Here is a 23,859-nt window from a genome sequence, read left to right on the forward strand (position 1 = left end):
TCAAAGTTCGCAACGCTCTGATTGGTCCGAAGGCTCGACCAATCGGAGCTGTCCAATTGAAATTTGCCGTTTGGCGACGAGTGCGGCGGCGGCAAAGGATTGTGGCTGCGAGAAGGCCGAGAAGCGCTTGTCTTGCTTCGAGCTGCGTCATGTCCAGCAAATCAATGTGAGCTTGGCTACGCGGACACATCAATGAGGAAGGTGTGTGCCGCCGTCTCGAGCGGACATTCTCGAGTCGTCACCAAGGCGTTGACCGTGGAAATCGCAACGTGATCCTCGAAGAACGCTTGGACCATGGCTTCGACAACGCCGGTTGAAAGGATGAGGTTTCCGACACGACGTAAGTTATGCTGTGCCGAGTGAGAGAAATGGAGGCTCGTGTCCGTGCCATCCGCTTGGAACGATTCGTCTCAAAAGGGGGACGCCCTTCCCGTTGATTCAGGAAAGGATGTACACGTTGCACTATTAAGAAAAGCGTACGATGGGGGCCATTTCGACATCCAATTCCAAGGGGGGAGCGCTCGGCGTAGGAGCGTCGTCGCTTCGAGTCGAGCTGCCCATGCGCAAGGGCGACTGTACGCGCTCGGCTGCAAGACCCGCCTCAACATGATGCACTTCATTCGCTCGGTTGCCCAACTCGGCAGCAAGCGTGCTGATCTGCAATTCCACCGACCAAACCATATGAGCTCCATCCATTGCATGACGATCGTGGTCGGTCGTACCGCGCTATCCTGGTTGTCGGGCGACCGAAACGTTCGCCAGACAAAGTAAAATGCCGTCAGGCCGAGAAAGATGAGCAAGAGCGAGAACAGAACGATGCCAAGCGGCGCCGTCGTCAGCCATGACATGACTGCACCGAGGAAGCTCGTTTGCGTGATGAGCCGCTTGTCGACGGTCTTCTTGACCAGCGGGATCACGCGAGATTGGATCGTGAACGTCGTCGGGGTGTTGGTGGCATTTGCGTCCATACCCCTACGCCGCCATGAGTGCCCGTGCATGCGTCGGTAGACGAGAGGCGTCGTACAATGGCGCTTCCGAATAGATGGCAACCCAAAAGTGGCCTTGGAATGGGCGGTTTGTCAGCTGGACGACTTCTTCACTCTCATCCTGATCGATACGTCACCAACGCATGGCCACCGCTGCTTGTGGACGGGCATCTCGCCTCCACGTACCGAAAACGACATGATGGCAAAGTCGTACAAAGACCGCGGGGTCGCCTGGTCGTGTCCATGAAATGCGCACGTCGGTCCAAAGATGTGTGTACCTCCGACACATACATATTCGGCGACACGATGCCACCATTCGACTTGACGCGCAGCTCCAAGCCCGTGTTGGGCTGCATGCTTTGGGGCAGCGTAAACATGACCATGGCGCCGTTCGACAAGGTGAACGTGGCGTTGCAAACGCTGCCCACAAAAGATGAGCGAGCAGCATCTTTGCAAGGCATCCGCACCTGCACAACAGCGAAATGCCGGTGGCGGCCGACCACAACTGCGAGATCGCAAACGCACGAGGAGCATTGCACGTCATGCCGCTCCACCCGTTTTTGCACTTGCACGTGGGCTGGTCGCCAACTTGAACACACATCCCGCGGTCATTGCAATTCCTACACGCTCATGTGAGTCCATCGCACGAACGAATCCGCCGCGTGAATGCGGCACACGTACGCCGCGTCGCCGACACCGGACAGCGTGCAATCGGGCACTGCATACGCCTGCGCGGCCGACTTGAGCCCGACCAACGTCACGTTGGCTTGGATAACGTTCCCCGAGTACAACTTGTTGTACACGGCGACCTTGAAGCATCTCGGTCCCGCGCACGATGTCGAGACGGGAACGAGGACGGTGTGGTTGCCGCCGTTTTTCACTGGCGTGGTCACCGCGTTGAAGTCAAAGGCAGAGCTCAGATCCAACGACGGGAACCCGGGCTCGAGAGGACCTAGAATTTTCAATGGAGCGTTCGATCGAACTCGTCGGCCCTCAAAGAGCAGTGGCGCCACCATGCTGGTCATCAACACATACCGCGCACCATGAGCACCGGCTTGACCTCGTCGCCGGCAGCACTGCTTTGGCCAGTTGTTAGCTCGACGCGGACAAACTCGACCGCTGGGTCGGCCACGTCGAACGTCCAGTACTACAACAGCACCCGTGAGCGACGTCAGCCTTGATGTGCATGGCACACAACCTGCCAGCTGCCTTCGTGCACGACGACTGGAGCAAGTTGCGTCGGCACGTCGGCGTTGACGCGGCTATGTGTGATATTGACATGATCGCAGAACGGGCCTTGTGCTGTCGATGCACATTGACACATCGTGGGCAACGCGACCGCACATGCCACAGTGCTGCCCCGCGCGCACACGTCGGTTGTGTGGATGTCACACGTCGAGTTGGCCTCGACCGTGAGCTGGTACGCCAGCGGGTTCCGCCCGTACCGAGTATTGTACACACCAATGTAGAGCAAGCCGTCGCTCAGGGTCGACGACGCTCGAGTGAGCAGCACGCGCTGCTTGGAGGCGGCACTCGTCCACGCGGCGGCATCCACAGCTTGCAGCGGGTACGGGTTGCCGGACGCGTTGAGCGACGGGAGTTTGGTCTTGCGAACAAGTACGAGCGGATCGCTTCCGTCCGACAGCTCCTTGAGCTCCACGTACACGTATTGCCATTCGGGCTTGACGGTCAGCGTGTACATCGTCCACTCCCCGACCCCAACCTACGCTTCCGTCATCGCGCCAGCACCATCCATCCTTTCGTACGTAATACTGCATCGTGTCGCCGTGCACGACAAACGGGTCTGCAAAGTGCTGGACGCGCCGGATGGACGGCAGCGGGACTTTGCAAATCGACTGGTCGTCGGTCGGGTTGGCAAACGAGAACGCTTCGTCGCACACGCACGTCGGTTGGTCAACACCATGGACAGTCACCACGCGGCACTCGCCGTTGCCATAGCAATCGGTGGTGTTGCGCAGACCAGAGGTCAGCACCGTGGCCGACGACGTCTAAGAGAGCGCATCGAAGGTTGGCATGCACGCACGTGGGTGTACGAACCGGCGCGTTGCAATTGTTGAAGTCCACACAATCGGGGCGGCAGCGAGGCGTCGAACATCGCTCGCCAGACCACGACCGGTCGCATGCGCAAACGCCAGCGTAATACTAGACACATCGTGAATCGATGTGGTCCAGACGAGGGTGGCAGCGCACCTTGCCACACGTGCCGTGGTTGGAGCACACTTCGTTTACACACGGGTCGGACACAACCTTCAACTCGAACGTCGACGCCGCGAACCCAAAGACGCTCACGTAAAAGTACCCCGGGGCCCCTGCGCAATTAGTCGCGGCTTCAACGACTGCGGCGACACCGTACCCTGCACCAGGAGCGCGTTGGCTTGGCTGCAAAACCGAAACGTATCGTTCATGGCCCGGGGAAACGTGCCGAGGGTCCCGCACAGCTGGATCGCGTCGAGCCGGTCGTGGCGGTTGGCATTGCTCACAAACAACGTCGACTTGGTCGACTTTGGGCTGGGATACGTGTCGAGAAAGGACCCGTACAAGTCGGCATCTATTCCGCACAACGTGAGCATCCGCGTCGAGCACACACGACTGGCATACCTCCAGACGTGGACGTGAGCAGGACCGTGATGTCGGACGAACTCGAGTTCAACAGCACTTTGAAGTACGACGTCGTCTACACCACCGCCAGTCCACGACGTCATGCGATATGCCTTTGACAATTCTTTACGTGCCTTGGCAGGGACCTGGCCCATCGTCGTTGCGTTGGCGTCGAGAACGAGTGTCTCGATAGGAGCGTCGCCCGCCAACTCACACTTGGCACCGAAGAATCCGCTCGGGCACACGCAAGACCCTGTCCGAAAGTGTCGGTCAGGCGACCATGCTAACGGCCACCGCACCTGTCAAGCAGTCGCAGGACCCGCCGTTCGAGCAGCTTGTGCAGCCAGGCACACACTCGCATGCTTTGCCTTCACGAGCATTGTTAGGTATCGCCCGTGTAGGCGTCCCTCTGGCCATGCAAGGTATCAGTGTCTACCTGTGTATCCGTCGGAACACGTGCATGTGCCAAGGGCTCCGTTGCATGCCCCGTGGCCAGAGCACTGGTCCCCCAAGAACTTGTCACTCGTCACGACCGGGCACAACAGCTCCGAACACGATAGACCAGTGTACGCAGCGTCGCAACGGCACGTGCCCGACCGGCGGTCGCAGCTCCCGCGGCCATTGCATTCGACGCCATTGTGGAGCGGGCAATCCTTCAGCGAACAATCCGATCCGCTGAAGCCCGGGTTGCACGAACACGACCCGTCCACCATGAGAATGCCTTGACCAGAACACTGCGTCTGTAGCAGTTGGCACATCTTATTGCCGGGCGGGCATCGCACGGTGCCTTGGAAGCCGGGCACAGATACGTCGCCACCCGCCAACGGACACGCAACCTCCTTGCCACCCACGCGGATGTACATGTTGCCTTGACCGCACCGGATGACAGGGTAGCATGCCGGCGTGGACGCTCTACCGTGATGTTCGCACGCCTGCCCAAGGCATTCCCACCTACCTCGAACTGCCTTTGGTCAGAGTCGATTGAAAACATTTGCTGCCCGCCCCCAGTGCCTCGCCCATGTCAGCATCCAAGTACGTCGTCTACACACGACCGAACGACGACCGGTCATCCTCACGTGGCTCGATGCCGTCGACACAAACCGTGTCGGAGCACGCGCCGTTGCTGTAGCCTTGGTACGTCGGGCAGTAGTCGGAGAACGTGTCCTGGCCCCCGAGCTTGGCATTCTTAAAGTACTGAAAACCCGATGGAATGCTCGACGTGTACGTATTGATGTCGCAGTACCCCTTGGCATCACGCGTGGCCGAGCAGTGTTCGCCCGCCGCGGAGCAAAAGTAGTCGTTGCTCCACTCGGAGCACTGGCCCCTACAACACTGGGTTCAATCGCGCCGGGAAATTCGCACAACACATCATGGCGTACGTGGCAAAGGAACAGCCCTCGAGGTACCCCCACGGCAGTGCCTGCGCCATCGAGTAGTTGGCTGTGTACCACCCCGTGTCTTCGAAGAAGGCAAGGGTCATGGCCGAGTAGACTGGATTCGCCGAACTGGTGGCTGTCATGTACTCTTTGTTGAAGAGGCGTTTTTCCCAGTGACTCGAAAAGTCGCTGGATCCGGTCGGGCCATTCTCGAGCTCCGCCCCCGCGCCAGGCCTAGCCATATCCATTCGGTCGCAATCATGTCGGTCGCGACCGTACCAGTCGGGGCAATTGAACTGTTGCTTTGCCTGCTTGACGACTTGCGGCGTGATAACCTTTGAGACGAAAATCCCATTTTGCTGCGTTTGCGACACCACGTTCGAGTAGCCCCACAACGGTCCATTGAGAGGCTGTCGAAAGTCGGCGAACCGCGATGACGAAAACCCCAGCGCGTGCGTGATTTCGTGAATCGCTGTGCCGATCTGGCCCGCCCGGCTACCACTCTGCGTGTCGAGCCTAGACATGTGGACGCCAGAACAGGTGAGCCATGGCCATCGCCTTCTTTGAAATTCACAAACCGATTCGGGCCAAAGTTGGCTTGGCCTGAGATAGGGCGGCCGTACTGGTCAATGTTACACGGGAGGGCCCATGCCAAGACTGCCCCGGACGTGGGGCGAGCCGTCACGTGGATGAGAAAGTCGGTGTTGGCAATGCCTGTCGTCTTCAAGTACGGCGGGATCGTGTTGGCGCAGCACGCCCATTCGTTGGCTTGGCATCCCAAACCTTGAATCTAAGGCGGCATGAGGACATGTTGCCACGAAGCGAGCTTACAATGAGATTCCCCGACACGCGCTGCACGGACAAGACACTGGAAAAGTACGTCGTGACGGCTGGAATCATCACGGACAAGATGAAGTCGGATTTTTCCTGTCGAATTCGTTAAATGAACTGCGTCCACATGGCGATCCAGATTACCTTGGTCAATATGTCGTTCTGCGTGCAGGTGTAGGAAGATCCGTCGCGGGTGATGGCCTGCCCCGCTTGTGTGCAGAGGTAGCCAGGATCACTACAGAATCGTTCGAGTCAGGCGGAGCGAGCAACATGCATCACCTAGCGAGCTCACCTCGTTAAGCGGGATGTGTCGAACGAGATCCGGATGGGTTGGAACAACGTCGTGGCGTCCGTGAGCCGGCGAGACCCCGACGTCTCCAGTTCTTGTTCGTTTGTGAGCGTCGTCATGTCTACCGACCGCTACGGCAGTGTCAGCATCCATGTGTAGGAACGACCGCCTCAACGACGCACCGTAAACCGTTCAAGCTGGACGTCATGGATGCAATCGTGTCCGCCGACGACGAAGCCAACTGTGGCTGCTCCAAGAAGCCACGCCTGACGCATCCAGTCGAATTGTGACGGTCAAAGAAGAAGCGCGGCGATGCACCACACCAATGCGTCGTGAAATCTGCAAGATATGCCATGAGAAGGTGTAACGCTCTCGACGCTTTGCCTATACAAACTTCAAGAGAATATGTGAAACTGCCGTGGCAATGTGTAACTGCCACCCCCACGGCGTGGGACACTCGAGATCTTTGGCCCGTCATGCACACAAGCCCGCAAGCACGGACCGCTGTTGTCCATGCTGGCAATGAATGGTGCTTCCAGCATTCTCTTGAAGAAGTATTGGATTGACGCGTGGAAGTATAAGGGGGATCGATCCCTCACCGATAGAAACTGCAGGATGACCACATTGACTAACAGCATCCAAGCGATGCCGAGTCATCAGCGTCGTAAGCAGAATGCACTGATTGCTGATGATACAGCGAATAGCACCATGCCATAAAATTATACATAGCTCGCTACCAGATCCCCTGTGTATTCAACACATCACGGTGCCGTTCACAACGACCAAAGTTCCTTGGCCACCTGCAATGCGGCAGCACCGCTTGCTTGGGTACAGGGACAGAATGTTTGATCTCACGGGCCAAAACGAAATCGAGGAGGAGGGGGAGGAGGGGGATCGCTGTTTGCGAATACATAAAGCCGCCTTTTCGATTAATGGGACAGCAGCTTTGGCGACGGTGTTGAACAATCTGTTTATGAAAAAGCATCTTCATGACGAAGGCGAGCACGATCGTGTACGCGAGTTGCATGCGGACAATGTACGTATCGCCCTATCGGTTGGGGGGATAGTAAGCCGATGGCAGTGTAGAAGAAGCTGGAAAATGGCTCCGCCAGGATTACGAAAGAGGAACGAGCGCATTCACAGCACCTTCGTTCCTGACGTCGACGATTTTGACGACGCAGTAAGCCGCGATGATCGACTCCAGCGCTGACGGCAGCGACTCGGACAGAAGCCCCCTCCTTGATCCCTCGTTGTGCAGAACATGCAAAGGCGTTGATGGCCTCGACCAATGTCGTCACGATCGCAATGGTTGACCGCAATTTCCACGGAAGGTCCCTTCCCCACACGAATAGATCGTCGAAGCAGCGATGGGCACTGTACACACCATGTTCAAGTTTATTGACCACGGACTTCGGTCCATGTCAGTGAACTTGGGGGGGACGCTCGAGTAAACGAGGGAGGAGACGCCCCGAAATGCACAGAATTGCCACAAAAGTGTAGCTTCAGGACGTGCTGCAGTCGGATAGCGCGGCGCGAGTCTTGTCAACCTTGAGCAGCGTGTGACAATTCCCATCATGCTCGGAACATCAAGGAGGGGTTAGATTGCGTTGGGCATGCCATTCTACACGAGAAGTCGCCGCCGTACGGCTTGCCGTTGACGTAAAAGCTTAACACGGCATTCGAGAGCTGTGTATGATGGGTTTGGAACCGGCGGTGGACTCAAGAGACAAGCGCTGCGAGAACTACACGACGAGTGCGTCTCCCCAACGTTGGCGAGCTTGCAGCCGAAGCTCGTTACATGCGAGAGGAAGATCCAAAGGACGGCACCGCGTGGAGGTTCACTTGGCTTTTCTAGACGTGGGTCAAGTTGTGGTAGTGACTCCCAAAGATTTTCCAGGTAGCGTCGCAACGTCGGGGCCGTGAAACGGGTCTGGGAACGGCACGAACGTCATCTTGAGAATCGCGACGACGTCGACGAGCCAACCGAACACAAAGCACGGCTTGCGCTTGAACCCAAACATCAACAACAGTCGGAAAACTCGCCGAGCACGACCTTGAGCGACGAGCACAGGCAGACGAGAACCGAGTACACGATGCCGCTTCGAATCCTTTGACATATAGATGCATCTCACATACAGGGTAGAGCAGGGCCGGCAGCATCCCGTCATGCATGCCACGTATTGATTGACAAGTCCGATGGACGCACGACACCACGTAACTAGCAGCCGACGAGACTTTACTTTCGAACGTCGACTTGAAACCAACTCGCGACAACCAGAAACCTTGCTAAACATCGCACCACGAGTTGTCTCGGCTTCAGTTGAGATAATATGACGGATTGGGACAAACCGTCAATGTTTCAGACATGTCTCCAAACGTCGGCAGAATTTGGAACGATGTATTGAGCTGAACCTTTCTGGTTCCATATTGTAGTTCGCTATATTGAACGATCTGGAAGGGCGAATCTATTTTTAGCCCACGTTCCCGTGTGACGTGAGTTGGCGGGCAGCAGCACCCCATGCCCGATGGCAGACGACAAGCAGACAAGTGTGCACGTTGTGCCGATCCTGGAAGAGCCCGATGAGCCCATCAACTTGGACCATATTGCGCACACGTTGCATCACACCGAGTCGAGTCCACTGTTTCCTCAGGTAACTACGAGATCTCGACATCGTACGTACGCCATGACAGACTTGGTCGACAGTGGCTCGTCGAACGCAAGGATTTTCAAACGTACTTTCCCCGATTTGGCTCGCGGGCGTTGAGCGAAGACGAAAAGCTACGAATGGCGGCCCAAAAAGAACCCGATAAACGCAATGGGATCGACATTCAGCTCCTGTCCAAGTGGTTGCTCCATGTTCCGTCGCTGCGCGCGCTCAACGTAATGCAAGCCGCTGAGATCGCCAAACGCATGCGATGGGCGTCGTTCGCGGCGAATCAAGTAATATTCAGGAAGGGCGACGTCGGGGATGCATGCTACATCATCGTGAATGGTCAAGTCGACATCGTGGTGCATGGCGACCGGGTTGGCCGACTAGTGAAAGGGATGAACTTTGGAGAGGTCGCGCTCGAACAAGAAGACGCGCTTCGCACGGCGGACATTCAAGTCACAGACGCAGGCCCCGCGGACTTGCTCCTCATCCGTGCCGAAGACTACCACAAGAATGTGTACCGGTACCAGTCGAAGCGTCGGAAAAAGCTCACAAAGTGGCTGCGCACGGAAGTCTCGATCTTTCGCGACTTTTCCGACAACAAGCTGCGGTACTTTGAGTCCGTCTCCGTCGATTTGTTCCTACATCCCGGCAACTGCGTGTACATGGAGGGCGAGGCCGTGGGAGCGCTCTACATCGTCAAGTCCGGTAGGTGCATCTATGTCTCGAAATCGACGTCCCATCACGGACGTTATACGCGATCGGTAGGCGTGATCTCCCTGGAGAAGAACGTGCTATTCGAAACCAAACACCGACGGCCCACTGGCATCAAGTCGTGGGCGGTCCAATCCCACAAAACACACATCCAAGTCCCAAGCTACACTGTCGAGTCGGCGGGGTGTTTTGGCATGGAGTACTTTGTCAAGGTAGAGTGATTCGATGCACTGGCAGACGTGACGGTGACTGCGCAGATCCCGACGCGGGCGCATACTGCCGTCGTGAAGGCCGAGACGCACTTGGTGGTCATCAATAAAATCGACTGCGCGTCAACCGTCCACTCGTTCAGCGTCAAAGCAATCGACAAACTCAGCGAACGGTGCGTCGTTTGCTAGCTAGCAGAGGTGGTGATGCCCACGCATTAGGTACCGGACAATCTGGAATGCTACGCTCCAGTCCACAACGGCGCAAGTGCGTGCATACCAGAGAGCACAGAAGATCTCGAGGGGGTACTCACCAGGTACCGGTCTCATCATCTCCCATACATTGACCTCTGGACGCGCCGTAGGGAATCAAGCCCCGATCACGATCAACCAAAAGCACCCGATGTCACAAGAACCCCACCCGAACATGCAATTTCCGTCGCTCTCGCGAAGCGTGTGGACGGCGGCGAACGACGTGGTGGCCAAGGCTCAAGATCGCTGCTACAGCCCAACCCTTGCACTAAGTCGATCGCTTTCAAGTGCGTTCTCTCCATGTGTCCGTCGCCTTGTTCGGCGTCCACGTGCTCACTGGCAGTGTAGCCCCGGTTCTAGGCAGTCGAAGCTTTGGGACCACCCCTTCGTCCACTATCCCGATTGCAACCACCAGCAACAACGAAAGCGAACTCCCTCGTCTTCAAAGTCCATAAACATTTATTTTTGAATCATCAACGTGTCGTAAGTAGATCGTGAAAGACAGTCGTACATCTACTCGTGCCCGCCACCGACCGCCACTTCGTCCTGGAACAAAAATGGCTTCCAGTGGCACTGGTTGTCTTGCTCAAATCGGTGCTTGAAGAGGCCAGCAATGTCGTCCCAGTGAAAATCTTCAAAGTTGCGGACGACCAGCCCGTTTTGGTCCAAAATCAGCTTGTGCGGCACCACATGCACGCCGTATCCTACGATTTAGCCCGCCGCTTCAGCGAACGATCCATCGAGAACTCTACGGACCGACACACCTTCGGGGATGTCTTCACAGCCGACGTGGATGACCGTGGGCATGTCACCGTCGCCGTGGTACTCGGTGCACACGCGTGGTTTTCTCGTCTTGGGATTGATCTCCGACACAAACTTGATCGCGTTTCCAATCTACGTGCAACAGGACATCCACCACAGCTCTCTTCAGACGACAACGACGACCGTACATGTTTGTCGACGTTGATTAAGACAAAATTGATGTATGGCGTGGGGATGTTGTGCTTCGACCACATTTCAAACTCCTCGACGGCGGGTATGCACGAATTGCACCACGTGGCGTAAAACATGACCACGCTCGGCTTGCCGTTGCCTGCAATGTCGGCAAAACTCGACGTCGCCCCCGTTTCGAGGTCGACAATGTCAAAGTCTGGCGCCGGCGTGTTGATGATGATGCTCGACATGGCGATCGGGGGTGTCGTGGTGCTGCGGCGCGACGATGCGAAGGGCGTTTTGCCGTTTCGACCGAGCGCAGCAAGAGCAATATGGGACGAATACAAACATCTTGATAAATTTGCTTGCATATTGAGAAATCTTCCTCTCACTAGCATTTCAGTTTCAAAAGTGAAACCGATCGTACACGGCTCGCGCGCGATGGCGCCGCAGGTGAAGGAATTCACCTTTGTGACGACGTTTTTCACGCGAGTTGGTCCACAGACCGTTGATATGCATCCATAGGCAAAGGCGATGTCCACGTTGAGAACCAAGATTGCGTGGGACTGTTGGACTCGTCAAAGTCTTTGTCACTGCGTTGTACCGGCCACGGTAGTACGGGCACTCCAAATTTCGATAGGTTCGACAGTGGAAAATATTGAATGTTGAAGGTAGTTCGAAAGATCGTGTGAATTCATCGATCTAGTGCTGCGTGCACTTTTGGATTGCAAACAGCATGAAGAGCTTCCACATCGCGGTCGCGATGGCTGTGTTAGCATGCGTAACGATGGCCGATGGTCCTGCAAAGGATGTCCGAGTGGAGGGCGGCGCTGCAGGATGGGGTGGCAGTCCCGACTTGGCAATCCCTGGCCAAGCTGACAAGGAGGGGTACGTCCTTTCGCCGGAACAAGTCGAGCAAATTCGAGCGCTCCTGGCGAACGACCTCCCCGACGACGATCTCGAGCCGCTTGGACCTTACGAAGGAACTGCTGTTGAGAACAACGCGTTCCCTGGTGACATTCGCGGCATGCAGAACGTCAACTCGATTGTCCGTGATCAAATTGATGCCTTGCTCAAGTCGACTGGCGCGAGCCTCCCCAGCGACATCGATGCCAAGGTGAACCCCGAGAGGATGCAAGGCTTTCTCACGTGGTACAACATGACGTGGCTTGCCTTCAACTTGGTGATGCGATACGTGTTTGGTGACGGCCCTGTTGGCGCCGTGGTCGTGGGAACTCTGTGCATCTTCTTCGTTTTTGTCATTCCGTACTCGTGGCAGAAGCGAAGGGAGCGCGCCATGACGACATGGCTGACTGCATTTTACCTTGAACATGCTCCTGACAACATCATCCGAGTGCCCAAAGCTGTCGAAGCGTATTCCTCCCTCGGTCGTCACGGGTTCACGCGTCTCAAAGCTGACTGTCTGGAGAAGTATGTCAACCGCAAGAAAACGCAGTAATCGTGCACCTGCATCACAAGAGTGCGCATCAAGCGAGCATATTTGGTACATTAAACATAGAATCATTGGAGTTCACCGCGAGGAACCCATCGGTCCCCGCATGCAAACCCATCTCGCCGGCCGATACGTCGTTTAGCATCGACTCCTTCGCCCATCGAGTAGCTGTTGGTTCAAGGGCATGTTTGCGAAGCACGAGCGAACTGAAGAAGCGATCGCGAGTACATTTGCATCCTACGGTGGTGAAGTGCCTTACGTGTGCGCATCCAAAAGCTCTAGCATCGCAGAGTCCTTGTGCCTTTGGTGGGATTCCTGTGGCGTTGCCGTGACTTGAAACTGCTGGGTACGATACATCCGGATAAAATGGACCTCCACGGGGTTTAACGTGGTCTGGAGTATTCAATTTATAGCTTTAACGCCCGGTTTCAGGCAACTCGTAGGTAGAACGGAGCAGTGGGATTGGCTGTACAGTAGTGGCTACCCACGTTTTTCACATCAGAATAACCATAATGTTTAAACGCATGTTTGTAATTGTGTACGTAGTTTACCCGGCAAGCATCTTTGTGGAGTTGGCCCAATTTACCATGCTGAAGGAAGCATCGTTTGATGGGATCTCTCATCGAATGCGCCACACCTTCGACGCGTTTTCACACGTGCATAACATGAAAATCGAGCAACAAGCTTCGGAACGCCCAACATACCACACACGAGAATCGATAGCCTTTTCATTCGGCTCAGTCACTTCATGAAGTTAACGATTTCATTGTCATTGGGAAATATTCCCCACAACTCTCGGGAGTATTGGGATTTTCCTCGACAATAATCCGAATAACAAGGCTCGCCAATCACAAGTGTTGCTCGACGTCCAGAGCGCCTCCCCAGCAAGAAAGCAACGGGAGAGTTAGGCACGATGAAGCCAGAGCCTGAAGCCAAAGTGCGGCAATCCGTCGTGATCTTGCGGCGCCTCGTATGGTTCCTGTTGCCCCTCGGTGCCGTGATCGGCGCATGCGTCGTGCTGAGTATATCCCAGCGTCCGCTTCCTCCGAATTTCCACATGACGTACGCGATTACACAGGGTCGGTCAAAAGTCCAGGGAGTGAATTTGGCGGGATGGCTCGTTGCAGACTTTGACGTGACACCGACGTCTGAAATATTCAAGGGAGTTCCCGCGAACGTGTCGGCGGCCGGGGAGTTCTCGCTTGCCGACTGGTACACGTCCCAGAAGAAAAAGGCCGAGATGGTCGCAAAATTCACCACCCATCGTGATACGTGGATCACGGAAGACGATATCAAGGCCATCGCTGCTGCAAAACTCAACGCTGTGCGCGTGCCGATTGGGTATTGGATTCAAGAAAAGGTGAGTGAATCCATTTCGTCGGCCGACGCGACCAAGTTGGCTCCGCTCTACTCTATCTTCGCTCCCGGCGCCGTCAACTACCTCGACAAGCTCGTCAAGGTGTGGGCAATGAACCACAATATTTCGGTGCTCGTCGACATCTCTGCGGCGCTGCTGGGTCAAAACGGCAAGCCGAGTGCCGCGGCCATACCCGCTTCACTCAAGAAACAATACGGCGACATGTCTTTTGATTTGCGCCCCACCAAGGCGTCGTTCAACGCGACCAAGGACTTGGTCAAGTTCATCGTGAGTCGGTACAAGGACGATGACGGGTTTCTTGGTGTGGGGATACTCAACGAGCCGGAAAAGAAGGGCGAAGAGGTCACGTATCGAGAAATTGCCGGCATCTACCGGGAGCTGTACCCGTGGGTGCGCAACATCACCAAGCGCGCGGTGCTGACAACGCAATCCTTTGGCGACATGCAGCACAAGGGGTCGAGCGAGTTAATCACGGACAACGACCACACAATGATGACATTCAGCATTTGGCCAGAGGAGCCGGCAGTTGTGGTCAACCACTGGCAGGAATGGCACAAGGTGATGGTCGCTGATGCCGCGTTTAAGGACGGCGACGCCGGCCTTAACTCGTTGAAAGACGACATCACTGGCTGGACAGGTAGCCCATTGTTCATCGGGAGCTGGAATGCCGCCAAGTACGGCAATGGCTCCGTGCCTGCCGGAGAACAAGCGGCCCAGGCCAAGAAGGTGCTGGACGTCATGAGCCAGGCAGCCAAGGGATGGGTGTACTCAAACTGGAAGCACGACGGAAGTCAGAAGCAGTGGGGTTGGTCGCTCAAAGACCTCTTAGCGCAAGGCATTTACTCGTTCTCGAGTACTCCGTAGAATTGATCCGACGCAAAAGGATGTAGTAAATGAAAACTTTCATGCAAGTTAGTAGTGCGTCCACTTACCCGTTTTGGTGTAAGGGATCGACCCGGGGCGGTAGTGCTTTTGCAGGCGACGGCATGTCGTCATGAAACGCATGCGTAGAGGGACAACTCTGTTCTCCATGGGCAGTAAGCATGTAGATGTGTGCCAAGAAACTCCCCTTGGCACAGATGGTCACGGCTCTCGCAGATTCGCCGGCCGCACAAGGGATTCCTTTGCACGACCGCAAAGCCAGCTAGCTCCGTTGGAGAGTCCCATCTCCATGACACAATTTTTCGCGTCGAGGTCATGTTACGTTACTATGGTATGGCGGCAGACGCTCCCAGGTGACAAAGGGACCATCAAAGAACTGGCCATCGCCAGCCGCATAGGAACCTCCAGGCTATAGCCCGCAGCTGTGACGTCCATAGGGCGTTTCTACGAGCGAAGCCTGTGCTGGTTGTCGCGCGCCACCACATCGACATTGTCATGCTTCCCACGAGATTTTTCTTGTCGTGATCACGTCGATCTGGTCGCTGATTGGTTGATTCAAATGTAATTGAACCTGCTGCACTTGTCCATTCGTCATCCCCATGGTCGTACCTCTGCCCGCGTCGCTCCAAGGAAAGGAAGGCCTCAATCGCCTTGAACAGCTCGCCGACACATACGGCACGCCGCTACAAGTGTACGACGAGCAGATGATCCGCGATAACGCGCGCCACCTCTTGACCACGTTTCGCGCGCAGTTTCCGTCATTTACCCAGTTTTACGCGGTCAAGGCCCTGCCAAACCCTGCGATTCTCAAAGTGCTGTATCAGGAAGGATGCGGATTTGATTGCTCGTCGACGGCCGAATTGCACATTTGCAAGACGCTCGGCGTACCGGGTGACAGAATCATTTACACGTCCAACTACACGTCCAAGCAAGATCTCGCTGTCGCGTATGACATGGGCGTGATTATCAACCTCGATGGTATGCCCGCCTTGATCACCTGCATGTCCATTGAGATCACGTCCTATGGGAGTAGACATTTCGCTCGTCGACTCGCTGGTCGAAGTGCGAGGCCGTGTTCCCGACCTCATGTGCTTTCGATTGAACCCGGTACAATTGTCTCTCCTCTGTGCATGCTGGTTCACACACCTAACGATTCCATTCCATGATCATACAGGGTCTCGGTCGCACGGACTCTGAGACCAAGTCGAACGTGCTGGGCGGCCCGGACGCCAAGTTTGGCGTTCCCCCCTTCCAGGTACTTGGGTGGTCCCAACCCCGTGAGGATATCACTGGACTGATAGATTGTCGAAGCTTACCGCAAAGCGCAAGCCGCGGGAGCCACCCGTTTCGGCCTCCACATGATGACTGGGTCATGTGTGATGAACAACGAGTACTGGAAGGAAACAGTCACGTGTTTGTACAAAACGGCGATGCAAATTCAACAAGAAGTGTGCTGCCACCACACAATCATCTCTAACGATCTTGGCCTAGCTCGGGATCACGTTTGAATTCATGAACATTGGCGGCGGCCTCGGCATTCCGTACCTTCCCGACCAGGTTCGCTGTCTCTTGCCCTGTCACGATCGTGCCTCACGGGATGGGATAGCCTCGCGTGGATCTTCAGTCGGTCGTCGCGCTCCTTCGCCAGACCTTTGACGATCTCATGGGCGCACACGATAACGTAAGCGTGTCGTTGCGATCCGCGATCATGGCGCGTGCTCCGTCTATCGATCAAAGCAATTGCTTGTAGACAACTCTCCCCATGCTGTGCATGGAGAACGGTCGGTACATGACAGGGCCATACGGGTGGTTGATTGCCCGTTGCCAGGCCGTCAAGGAATCCTATGCCAAGTAAGGGCTTGCGCTTGAGATGTTATTTTTTTGACGCCATGCCGTAGGTATTACGGGCTGGACGCAAGCATGGCGCACTTGATGCGACCTGGCATGTACGGCGCATACCACCACATCACAGTGCCCGCTCGCGAGCTGGACCATTCTCCCTGGATCAAGGCCAACATCGTCGGCGATTTGTGCGAAAACAACGATTGGTCATATGATTTATGCAGAGATGCACGTGTCGCTGGACGTGACGAAGGTGTGAGTAGGTTTGGCAAGGACCGAGATATTCCCGACGCCAAAGTTGGCGACCTCTTTGTCATCTACGACACTGGCGCCCACTCGCACTCCATGTGCTTTCAGTACAACGGCAAGCTGCGATCCCCGGAGGTCTTGCTTGCGGCAGACGGCACCCCACGCCTCATGTAAGCCAACTGGATCTCCATGCTTGTCGTTGATCAAGTACGAATGATGTATCGCGCGTAGTCGCATGCGGGAAACGTACGACTCGCTCTACGGCAACTGCGTCGTCCCCTCCGATTTGTAAAGTAGCAGGAGGCCACCTCCCATGGAATAGCGGTCTCGACGGAACTCGAGCAGTCAAGCTCCCGCCCGGCAGCCAACTGTCAAAAGAGTATTTCGGTCGCCTCGATTCACACGGCCAACAAACATCGTTTGAATGGAATCGGAACTGCCTTCACCATATTCCCGATGGTTCATGCGCTTTTGCTAATTGCGCATCAAGCCTCTTCAGAGAACAGACCGTGGACAAGTGTGCCGTGTCCCTTTCAAAGGACGAAGCGGTTGTGCAAGCGCGCTCGATTAGAAGAACCCAGCGACGTTGTCGCAGCTGCCGCCATGCCCCACGCAGGCAAACGCGAATTCGTCATGGAATTCGAAATGTACCTGCACCCAAGCGAATATTTCGTCCCTGGGATTGCCCTTCTTGCTGTTTGTGTTGGGGCTGCGCACGGCGATCTTCGGCATCACTGGCATGCGCACGTCGGCTTCTTTTGTCGACGTTCGTGTCGTTCGCAATCCGAGCGTTGTCGTTCACTACTCTTGGACCCGACTTTGTGCTTGCCATCGTGTTGATGGTCCTCGAAATATTGCACGGACCGCTCTTGGTTGGCGCTGCTGGCCTTGGCGCGCGACCCTCGTGGCCGTCGCGTACGGACTCCATTTATCGTTTGTGGATTTTTCGTCAAATGTCGACGTGTTGGCTGTCGTGGGGCTTGCAAGTGCATGCAGCGCTCTGTACAAGAACGCTATCGTTCTCATCACAACGACGACCGGGAGCGGTTGCTGGCTCCCGTGCCCTTGTGGCAGCCATCCATTCATGGCATGTATATGGATGGATAGCTGCCACAAGGTGTTCACGTTTGAAACGACACGCTTGGCTGACCCCCATGGACGCCAGGGCTGCGATCTTGGTTAGCATGGCCGTCACGGTCGGTGGCATCTGCTTTCAACATGGCAAACGGCCCCAACCGGACGCGGTGACGCCAATCCTCTGCCACGTACAAACAACGTTCATCCAATGCATACTCGATGCCAACATGAAATCGTGCTTCTCCCATGTTGCCGACCCTTTCCCAATCGACAAACCATGCTACCGCCCAAGACTCTGCTGCTTGCAACTGAACGTAGGCAACTAGGACACAATCAACATTGCCGAGATTGTATCGTTCCCCAAGTTCATCGACCCCTCGCCGTTGCCGTCCCCTGGTCTGACCAACAATCCGTCCCGTCCAAACTGTGGATCATGCCGTCTCTGCAGGGTCCCCGATAATGGTCAGAGCTACGAATATTCCGAGAGCGACTGCGAGTCCATCAACGACAATGACGCGCGCGAAATGATGTGGCGCCGTTTCCTCGCCCCGTTGACTTCGGCAACCGCTGTACACAAAGGTTTGTGTGTCGCACAAGGTGTCGGTCTAGCTGTAATAACTCCATCATGTGCTTTCTCCTTCGTTGGCGTTGTTGGCATCTTCGTTTGGTGCAGACGGCCAAACACAGCGCCAGCCTCGGAACCTCACTGTGGTGGCACGTTTTATGTTCACACACGTCGGTCGCAATAGAGTCACGACTGCCCGCGTACAGACTATGTACCGACAGCGGACAGTAGCGCCCAAAGCAGGTGTGCTTGATCGACTATGGGCATGGAAGTAAAGTCTACCAAGCGCACGCGTCATGTGGAATGGGTGTCGGGTGTCTTCTTCAAGTAATATATTTCGGTAGTGTTTACCCTGCGGCTATCCACTGTCTTGTGGAAGTAATAATGTTCGGTTCTGTCGTTTCCGGATAATTAAATACTTCGAATGTTCGATATATTCAACCAATTAAATCCCGACTTCTGAGGCAACCAATCAAAACGCGAGAAGGTCGCGATCTTTCTGCGGAATCGAGAGATGGATCACTTCGTCATTCCCAAATCGACGGCGCAGGATGAAGACGATCGCGACGCTTCTTGCCGTGGCGCTGGCTGTACATCAAGCCCATGGAGACCCCGCGGCTGCTGCCGCGGCAGCGACCGCCAACTTCGAAGGAAAAATGGCCGATCATGCAAAGAACTTGCACAAGTTCATGCCAAACCCCACCGGTCCTGGCTTCCGCGACAAAGGCTTGACGGGGGATGCAGAGTTTGCCCAAATGGATAGATTTGGGATCCCAGATTTGAACAACCCCACGACACATGAGCTCACCGACCTAAACTTTGACAAAGCGATCGAAGGCGACAAGTACGTTGCTGTCTTGTTCTACGCACCCTCGATGGAAGACTACGACTTTTATGCTCTCCACTGGGAAAAGGCTAGCATGGAAATGACTGAAGGCATTAAATCGTTTACGAGTGCCACCATCAATATGGCTCGTCTCGACATCTCGGAGCCCGAGCACCATGACATCGCACAGACGTATGATGTTTCAACGACCAAGCCCGACATGCGGCTCTTCTTCAATGGAACTCAGCTCACGCCTATCACAAGCCCCGTGTCACACCACGACATTCGGCAGTTCATCATTGCGCAAACGATTCCATCAGTGACGCACCTCACCTCGGACCCCGAGTTGAAGAAGTGGAGGCGTCGCAAGGTGTTCAACCAAGCCAACATTAAGTTTCTCGCGCATGTTGCCAACCCCGATATCCTCTCGGTCTTGAAGGTGGTTGCGTCGGAACTCAAAGCAAAGGTTCAATTCGCGTACGTGTCAGATCTGAACTTGTTCCGTTCGACTGCTGGAGTTGACAACGAAGACGCTGCCGCTGGTGGCATCTACTTGCTTCGAGACTTTGCCTCGCCCAAGGTCGTGCCGTTCCCATCGGACCGCGCGTTTGAGCTGGACGCGGTGGTCTCTTTTATTGAAGACCACAATACACCCTTGCTCACGAACATGGCCGACAAGGACGAGTACAAAGTGCGCCTGTTCCTGGACCACAAGAAACCATATCGAGCGTTGGCATTCTTCAAGACAAACGACGCCCTCGTGGCCGCGACACCCGCGCTAGAAGCGCTGGCGCGGGAATTTAAAGACGACATTTTAGTCGCGTACACGGTCGAAGACCCTGAAGACGCGATGAACTTCGACTACCAGTTTTGGGACGTTCCAAGCAACAAGCCAGCTCTCTTAGTTGTTCACATGAAGCGCGATCGCAAGTTTTTGCTGTCGAGCGACACGGCCCACGACCTCCCCAACATGCGAACCCTTGTCGCAGACGTGTTGGGCAAGCGTGCTATGGCCGAACTCAAGTCGCAGACGCCGCCGACGCCAAACACCGGCCTCGTCCGCGTCGTCGTCACCAAGACATGGGACGACGAAGTTCGGAAGAACCGCAGGCAGGACGTGCTGGTCCTATTGACCAAGGGCAACAATCACCCGCCGTCCAGGTGGATGTCACGCCACTTGGAGCGTTTTGCCAAGGTATGGCGACGCGAGGACAAGCTTCTTGTGGCGACCATGGACATGACGCAGAACGATTTGCTCGAACTGGATGACGCGTCCTGGTCAAACCTGCCCAAACTGTACTATGTCCGTCAGCATTCGCAGGACGCGTTTGAGAACGAGCTGACTGTGGCGTACCCGACAATGGAAAACCTGATGGAGTTTGTCCAAACTCACCAGAGCCATCCGTTGACCGTCGACGACAAGGTATGGACCCGGTTGAACGCTGAAGACAAGGAAGCGCTTGCGAAGCACAAGGCCAAGATGGCCAAAGGAGACGACGTCGAAGCGCCCGAAGACATTTTGAAGGAACTGGAAGCGGAACTCCAGACACTCCAGAAACCCGTCGTCTCGGCCGAAGAAGTCGTGCCTCTGCATGACGAGCTCTAATCCTTGTACAATACATCGTTATGCGGCGCGAAGTGTGTGCGAAGGCGTTGGGCATCTTGTGTCGTCCTACGGCTTCCCCACGTGCTGTCGAATGTCTTCTTCGTGGTAGATGTAGCGTACACCCTAGGTAGTGGGGTGCCTCCTCGACTTACTTGACGGCCCTGTCCACGAAAGGTAGTCCCCCCGTTTGCATGGCGCCGTCACCGAACAGATGCTGATGGTGACGATCCCCAGACACATTGCTGATCCGTCCATGAATGTCCATCACACCTGGTTCGGTCGCCGTGAACACGACAAAGGGTTCGACGCTGGAGGTCGTCCACCAGGTAGGAGCGCTGGGTCTGTTTCTAGTCGGTGAATGTATCTTCCCTTGAGTCTTCGCGTTGGGCGGCAGGAAAGAGGGTCAGGTGGAAGGGGGGGTGGCCGTCCATGCAGATAGCAAGGGAGCTTTCATCTCCCTTGACCGGATGGTTTGACAGGCGTTGTTGCCACAGGGCCCTGTGTGTCGACGACGGATGCAGTTCGCTCGTTCTCCAGTTGTATTGAATGCCAGCCAGTCCGCAAATGTTCTCGGCGACGTTCAGGACAAAATACCCGGTCGACAACGAAGCCATTGCATGACGGACCGAGGTGGCAGCGGACGACAGCAGTGACAGTTGCGGGGCACACGGCTTGTTTTCCCAGCAATAGCATGCGTTGACGAACTCCAGAGGGCACTTGACCTGTCGGCGCTGGACGCTGTTTGTCGTGTTGTGGTGATCGAAGATAGTCCGTTCGCCGTCACTTCGCCATGAACGGGCTCAAGACTCGATTCTCGACATTGCGACAGATGATGATCTTGGTGGACGACGCATGCATCGCCATGGTTGATTCGTCCCACAACTTCAAAAATCTCCATCTATCCCGGAAGCCGCTCATTGTAGCCCCTCACGGTCCAGCAAGTGTCACATCCTCTTGGATCTAGCGGTCGCTTTTTGTTGTCGTGGCCCTCGGGAGAGACGCCGTGTCGTTGATACGGCATGGCGAACATCACTTGTAGCTCCATCGAGCATGTTGAAACCATCTGCGCGCCATGCGGAAACGCTGATCCATGCGGCGGGCCTACGTGAATGCTGCCACCCACGTCCGTCGTCGACATGTTTATCTTGGCGTATGGAATGAAGACGTTGTAGGGCGGATGGCGTGCTGTACTCGTCAAAGCGACGGCGATGGGCTCGTGGTGCCGAGTTGCTGCTGCCGGCACGACCACAGTCTTGTCCTTCGACTTCACGGAACGCTCCTCTCGTCCACACCTTGACATGGTCGCATCACGTCGACGTGCCCACAGAAGATATTCCTTGTAAACTGATGTAAAATTCGACGCGCATGACGACGAAAGGGCGGACCAGGTAATTCCATTTCCTTGATGAACCCCGCGTGTGATGCAGAGCGGACTTGTGCATTGCAAACGTCGAAGCATACCTACGTATATCTCACGAGTTCTCCACCCGACACCGTAAGTTCCATGTCCATTCGAACACGGCGAACGGAGTGGTCGGGTCGATGCAAGTGTAGTACTCCCTACACCAAAAATTCAGAGAGAGACTCGGCAGCCAGTGACGCCCAGAGTCCCACCACCACACGGCCATCCGCTTGTTCCAAGGGCAGTGGCGCGGTTGTTTGAAACGTCGCGTTGGCAGCGTTGAGTGGCAAGGAAATGCACGACAAACGTTCGATCGAACGCGACGAGCACACCGCCACGCAAGCAGGAGTGCCACATCCCCATCTTGAAACGAATCCGCATGACGTAGTTCCACGTCCAGAGGTGGCCGTGACGGTCAAGTCGTTTGTCCAACAAACTACACAGGGTGGTGGATGGACCTTCAAAATGTTTGATAACCTTTCGCCGCCATGGGCACGTGCGCGCATGCTCGTGCAGACAAACGGTCGGCCGTTCCGTAATGGTGCACCAGGTGCCGTTTTCGTGCAGACAACCCTGCCAACCGACGCCATGTCGAGTGTTCGGCGGTGACCGACCCCCAACGACATCATTTTGAAACCTCCGACGCGGTGTATCGCACCCCTACCAGTGAATCACGATGGAACGCGTCATGGCTCACATCGATGCCCTCAACGCGCAGTACGCACAGCACCCGCTGTGGGATTCCTTGGCGTCCGGCCATGGCGGAAAAGTTGCCCGCGCCAAGCTCCAAGCGTTCGCGCCGGCGATCAGCTACTTTATCCTGGCGTTCCGCGACTTCAACGATTTCGTCTTGCCGTACGACACCCCCAAGACGGACCTTGAAGCGGCGCTCAATGTCCACGCCCTAGAAGACAGCACCCATTACAAGTTGTTCCTTGAAGACTGGGAAAAGCTCGGCGGCGATGCGTTGTTGGCCCCGTACGCCCCTTTGATTGCGGGCCTTCCCGACGACGACCACCGAGCGCAAAGCACACAGTCGTCGGCGTCGTTGGCTCCATCGACCCGCACGCTGTCGTTCCTGTGGTCCGACGACTCGAACCGGCATAACCGAAAGCTGATGTTTGCTTTGACGAAGCTCATCCACGAGAGTGCGGCGGACGCGCCCGTTCGATTTGCCGCGGTGGAGGCGGTCGAAGAAACGGGTCGCGTCATGTTTGAAGCCACGGCTAAACTCGCCAACGAGATCGAGGCGTCTGGGGGAGGAACGTATCGGTACTTTGGGGAGTACCACTTGGCCCTCGAAACAGGCCACGTCATCAACAATACCCCGCAAGAGTCGACACGCTCCAGTGGCTGCGGTTGCGAGACAGACGACAAGTTCAAAAACTTGGCGCTGTCCGACGCCCAAGAGATGGCCTGCACTCTTGTCGTGACCAGGGTGTTTGCCATCTTCACCGAATGGATCGATGGCATCCACAGGATGATGCAAATGCGCGCGGAAAAGACATTGTAGACGTCTTGCGGAATACACACTCCATTGTTCCATCTTGGTTGTTTCCGTGTGCTGGAACATGATGCGGCGTTGCCTATGCCACGCCGTCGTTTGATATGTATATGCCACGTGGTCGTACGTGAACCGACTTGCTTCAATGAATCGTGTCGCAGGTCAGGAATGACCATGGATTGCTTCCCGCATTGTTTCTTGAGGAAATTTTTCAAATT

General features: G+C 55.7%; 8 protein-coding genes across 8 annotated transcripts; 5 read left to right on the forward strand and 3 right to left on the reverse strand.

Annotated features, from left to right (window-relative positions):
• Positions 1 to 417: 417 nt before the first annotated feature.
• Positions 418 to 6,428, reverse strand: H310_04531 (hypothetical protein). Its single transcript, XM_008868920.1, has 26 exons — positions 6,284 to 6,428; positions 6,105 to 6,232; positions 5,957 to 6,047; positions 5,813 to 5,908; positions 5,560 to 5,771; positions 5,261 to 5,497; positions 4,985 to 5,215; positions 4,707 to 4,929; positions 4,561 to 4,646; positions 4,042 to 4,517; positions 3,905 to 3,973; positions 3,740 to 3,858; positions 3,606 to 3,681; positions 3,361 to 3,555; positions 3,198 to 3,316; positions 3,045 to 3,149; positions 2,753 to 2,995; positions 2,185 to 2,709; positions 2,022 to 2,133; positions 1,668 to 1,938; positions 1,454 to 1,606; positions 1,265 to 1,406; positions 1,173 to 1,217; positions 1,025 to 1,107; positions 723 to 972; positions 418 to 657 (listed from the first exon to the last, which is right to left on the reverse strand). The coding sequence occupies exons 1-26, from the start codon at positions 6,374 to 6,376 to the stop codon at positions 466 to 468; spliced, it is 4,572 nt and encodes a 1,523-aa protein (XP_008867142.1). The 5' UTR covers positions 6,377 to 6,428; the 3' UTR covers positions 418 to 465.
• A 2,170-nt stretch (positions 6,429 to 8,598) lies between these two features.
• Positions 8,599 to 10,383, forward strand: H310_04532 (hypothetical protein). Its single transcript, XM_008868921.1, has 7 exons — positions 8,599 to 8,752; positions 8,806 to 9,460; positions 9,521 to 9,678; positions 9,724 to 9,848; positions 9,895 to 9,989; positions 10,038 to 10,211; positions 10,273 to 10,383. The coding sequence occupies exons 1-7, from the start codon at positions 8,627 to 8,629 to the stop codon at positions 10,377 to 10,379; spliced, it is 1,440 nt and encodes a 479-aa protein (XP_008867143.1). The 5' UTR covers positions 8,599 to 8,626; the 3' UTR covers positions 10,380 to 10,383.
• A 54-nt stretch (positions 10,384 to 10,437) lies between these two features.
• On the reverse strand, positions 10,438 to 11,108 carry H310_04533 (hypothetical protein; the record flags this gene model as incomplete). Its single annotated transcript, XM_008868922.1, has 3 exons — positions 10,438 to 10,628; positions 10,689 to 10,818; positions 10,875 to 11,108. 3 exons carry the CDS (start codon positions 11,106 to 11,108, stop codon positions 10,438 to 10,440), a joined length of 555 nt encoding a protein of 184 aa, XP_008867144.1.
• Positions 11,109 to 11,571: 463 nt separating this feature from the next.
• Positions 11,572 to 12,448, reverse strand: H310_04534 (hypothetical protein). Its single transcript, XM_008868923.1, has one exon. It carries the CDS (start codon positions 12,380 to 12,382, stop codon positions 11,630 to 11,632), a length of 753 nt encoding a protein of 250 aa, XP_008867145.1. The 5' UTR covers positions 12,383 to 12,448; the 3' UTR covers positions 11,572 to 11,629.
• A 724-nt stretch (positions 12,449 to 13,172) lies between these two features.
• On the forward strand, positions 13,173 to 14,614 carry H310_04535 (hypothetical protein). Its single transcript, XM_008868924.1, has one exon. The coding sequence runs from the start codon at positions 13,224 to 13,226 to the stop codon at positions 14,550 to 14,552; it is 1,329 nt and encodes a 442-aa protein (XP_008867146.1). The 5' UTR covers positions 13,173 to 13,223; the 3' UTR covers positions 14,553 to 14,614.
• A 545-nt stretch (positions 14,615 to 15,159) lies between these two features.
• On the forward strand, positions 15,160 to 17,111 carry H310_04536 (diaminopimelate decarboxylase). The gene is made up of 10 exons (XM_008868925.1): positions 15,160 to 15,548; positions 15,604 to 15,677; positions 15,745 to 15,825; positions 15,872 to 16,018; positions 16,062 to 16,127; positions 16,177 to 16,251; positions 16,321 to 16,421; positions 16,469 to 16,618; positions 16,676 to 16,831; positions 16,893 to 17,111. The coding sequence occupies exons 1-10, from the start codon at positions 15,170 to 15,172 to the stop codon at positions 16,951 to 16,953; spliced, it is 1,290 nt and encodes a 429-aa protein (XP_008867147.1). The 5' UTR covers positions 15,160 to 15,169; the 3' UTR covers positions 16,954 to 17,111.
• A 1,723-nt stretch (positions 17,112 to 18,834) lies between these two features.
• Positions 18,835 to 20,826, forward strand: H310_04537 (hypothetical protein). The gene has a single exon (XM_008868926.1). The coding sequence runs from the start codon at positions 18,855 to 18,857 to the stop codon at positions 20,733 to 20,735; it is 1,881 nt and encodes a 626-aa protein (XP_008867148.1). The 5' UTR covers positions 18,835 to 18,854; the 3' UTR covers positions 20,736 to 20,826.
• A 1,844-nt stretch (positions 20,827 to 22,670) lies between these two features.
• H310_04538 (hypothetical protein) lies at positions 22,671 to 23,682 on the forward strand. Its single transcript, XM_008868927.1, has one exon. The coding sequence runs from the start codon at positions 22,814 to 22,816 to the stop codon at positions 23,648 to 23,650; it is 837 nt and encodes a 278-aa protein (XP_008867149.1). The 5' UTR covers positions 22,671 to 22,813; the 3' UTR covers positions 23,651 to 23,682.
• The last annotated feature ends 177 nt before the right edge of the window (positions 23,683 to 23,859 follow it).

The sequence above is a fragment of the Aphanomyces invadans genome, assembly GCF_000520115.1.
Source record: "Aphanomyces invadans strain NJM9701 unplaced genomic scaffold supercont1.7, whole genome shotgun sequence".
In the NCBI taxonomy this organism is placed as follows: domain Eukaryota; phylum Oomycota; class Saprolegniomycetes; order Saprolegniales; family Verrucalvaceae; genus Aphanomyces; species Aphanomyces invadans.

Bases quoted from the DNA above. Each gene is read 5' to 3' on its own strand.
- H310_04531 (XM_008868920.1), bottom strand. From the start codon at position 6,376: ATGCGTCAGGCGTGGCTTCTTGGAGCAGCCACAGTTGGCTTCGTCGTC. The intron at 5,909-5,956 runs GTAATCTGGATC...CGAATTCGACAG, and splicing joins AGAACGACATATTGACCAAG to GAAAAATCCGACTTCATCTT. The intron at 5,498-5,559 runs GTTTGTGAATTT...CCACATGTCTAG, and splicing joins GCCAACTTTGGCCCGAATCG to GCTCGACACGCAGAGTGGTA.
- H310_04532 (XM_008868921.1), top strand. From the start codon at position 8,627: ATGGCAGACGACAAGCAGACAAGTGTGCACGTTGTGCCGATCCTGGAA. The intron at 9,849-9,894 runs GTGCGTCGTTTG...CCCACGCATTAG, and splicing joins ATCGACAAACTCAGCGAACG to GTACCGGACAATCTGGAATG. The intron at 9,990-10,037 runs GTACCGGTCTCA...GACGCGCCGTAG, and splicing joins CTCGAGGGGGTACTCACCAG to GGAATCAAGCCCCGATCACG.
- H310_04534 (XM_008868923.1), bottom strand. From the start codon at position 12,382: ATGATTCTATGTTTAATGTACCAAATATGCTCGCTTGATGCGCACTCT.
- H310_04535 (XM_008868924.1), top strand. From the start codon at position 13,224: ATGAAGCCAGAGCCTGAAGCCAAAGTGCGGCAATCCGTCGTGATCTTG.
- H310_04536 (XM_008868925.1), top strand. From the start codon at position 15,170: ATGGTCGTACCTCTGCCCGCGTCGCTCCAAGGAAAGGAAGGCCTCAAT. The intron at 15,826-15,871 runs GTACTTGGGTGG...CTGGACTGATAG, and splicing joins TTGGCGTTCCCCCCTTCCAG to ATTGTCGAAGCTTACCGCAA. The intron at 16,019-16,061 runs GTGTGCTGCCAC...ATCTTGGCCTAG, and splicing joins CGATGCAAATTCAACAAGAA to CTCGGGATCACGTTTGAATT.
- H310_04537 (XM_008868926.1), top strand. From the start codon at position 18,855: ATGAAGACGATCGCGACGCTTCTTGCCGTGGCGCTGGCTGTACATCAA.
- H310_04538 (XM_008868927.1), top strand. From the start codon at position 22,814: ATGGAACGCGTCATGGCTCACATCGATGCCCTCAACGCGCAGTACGCA.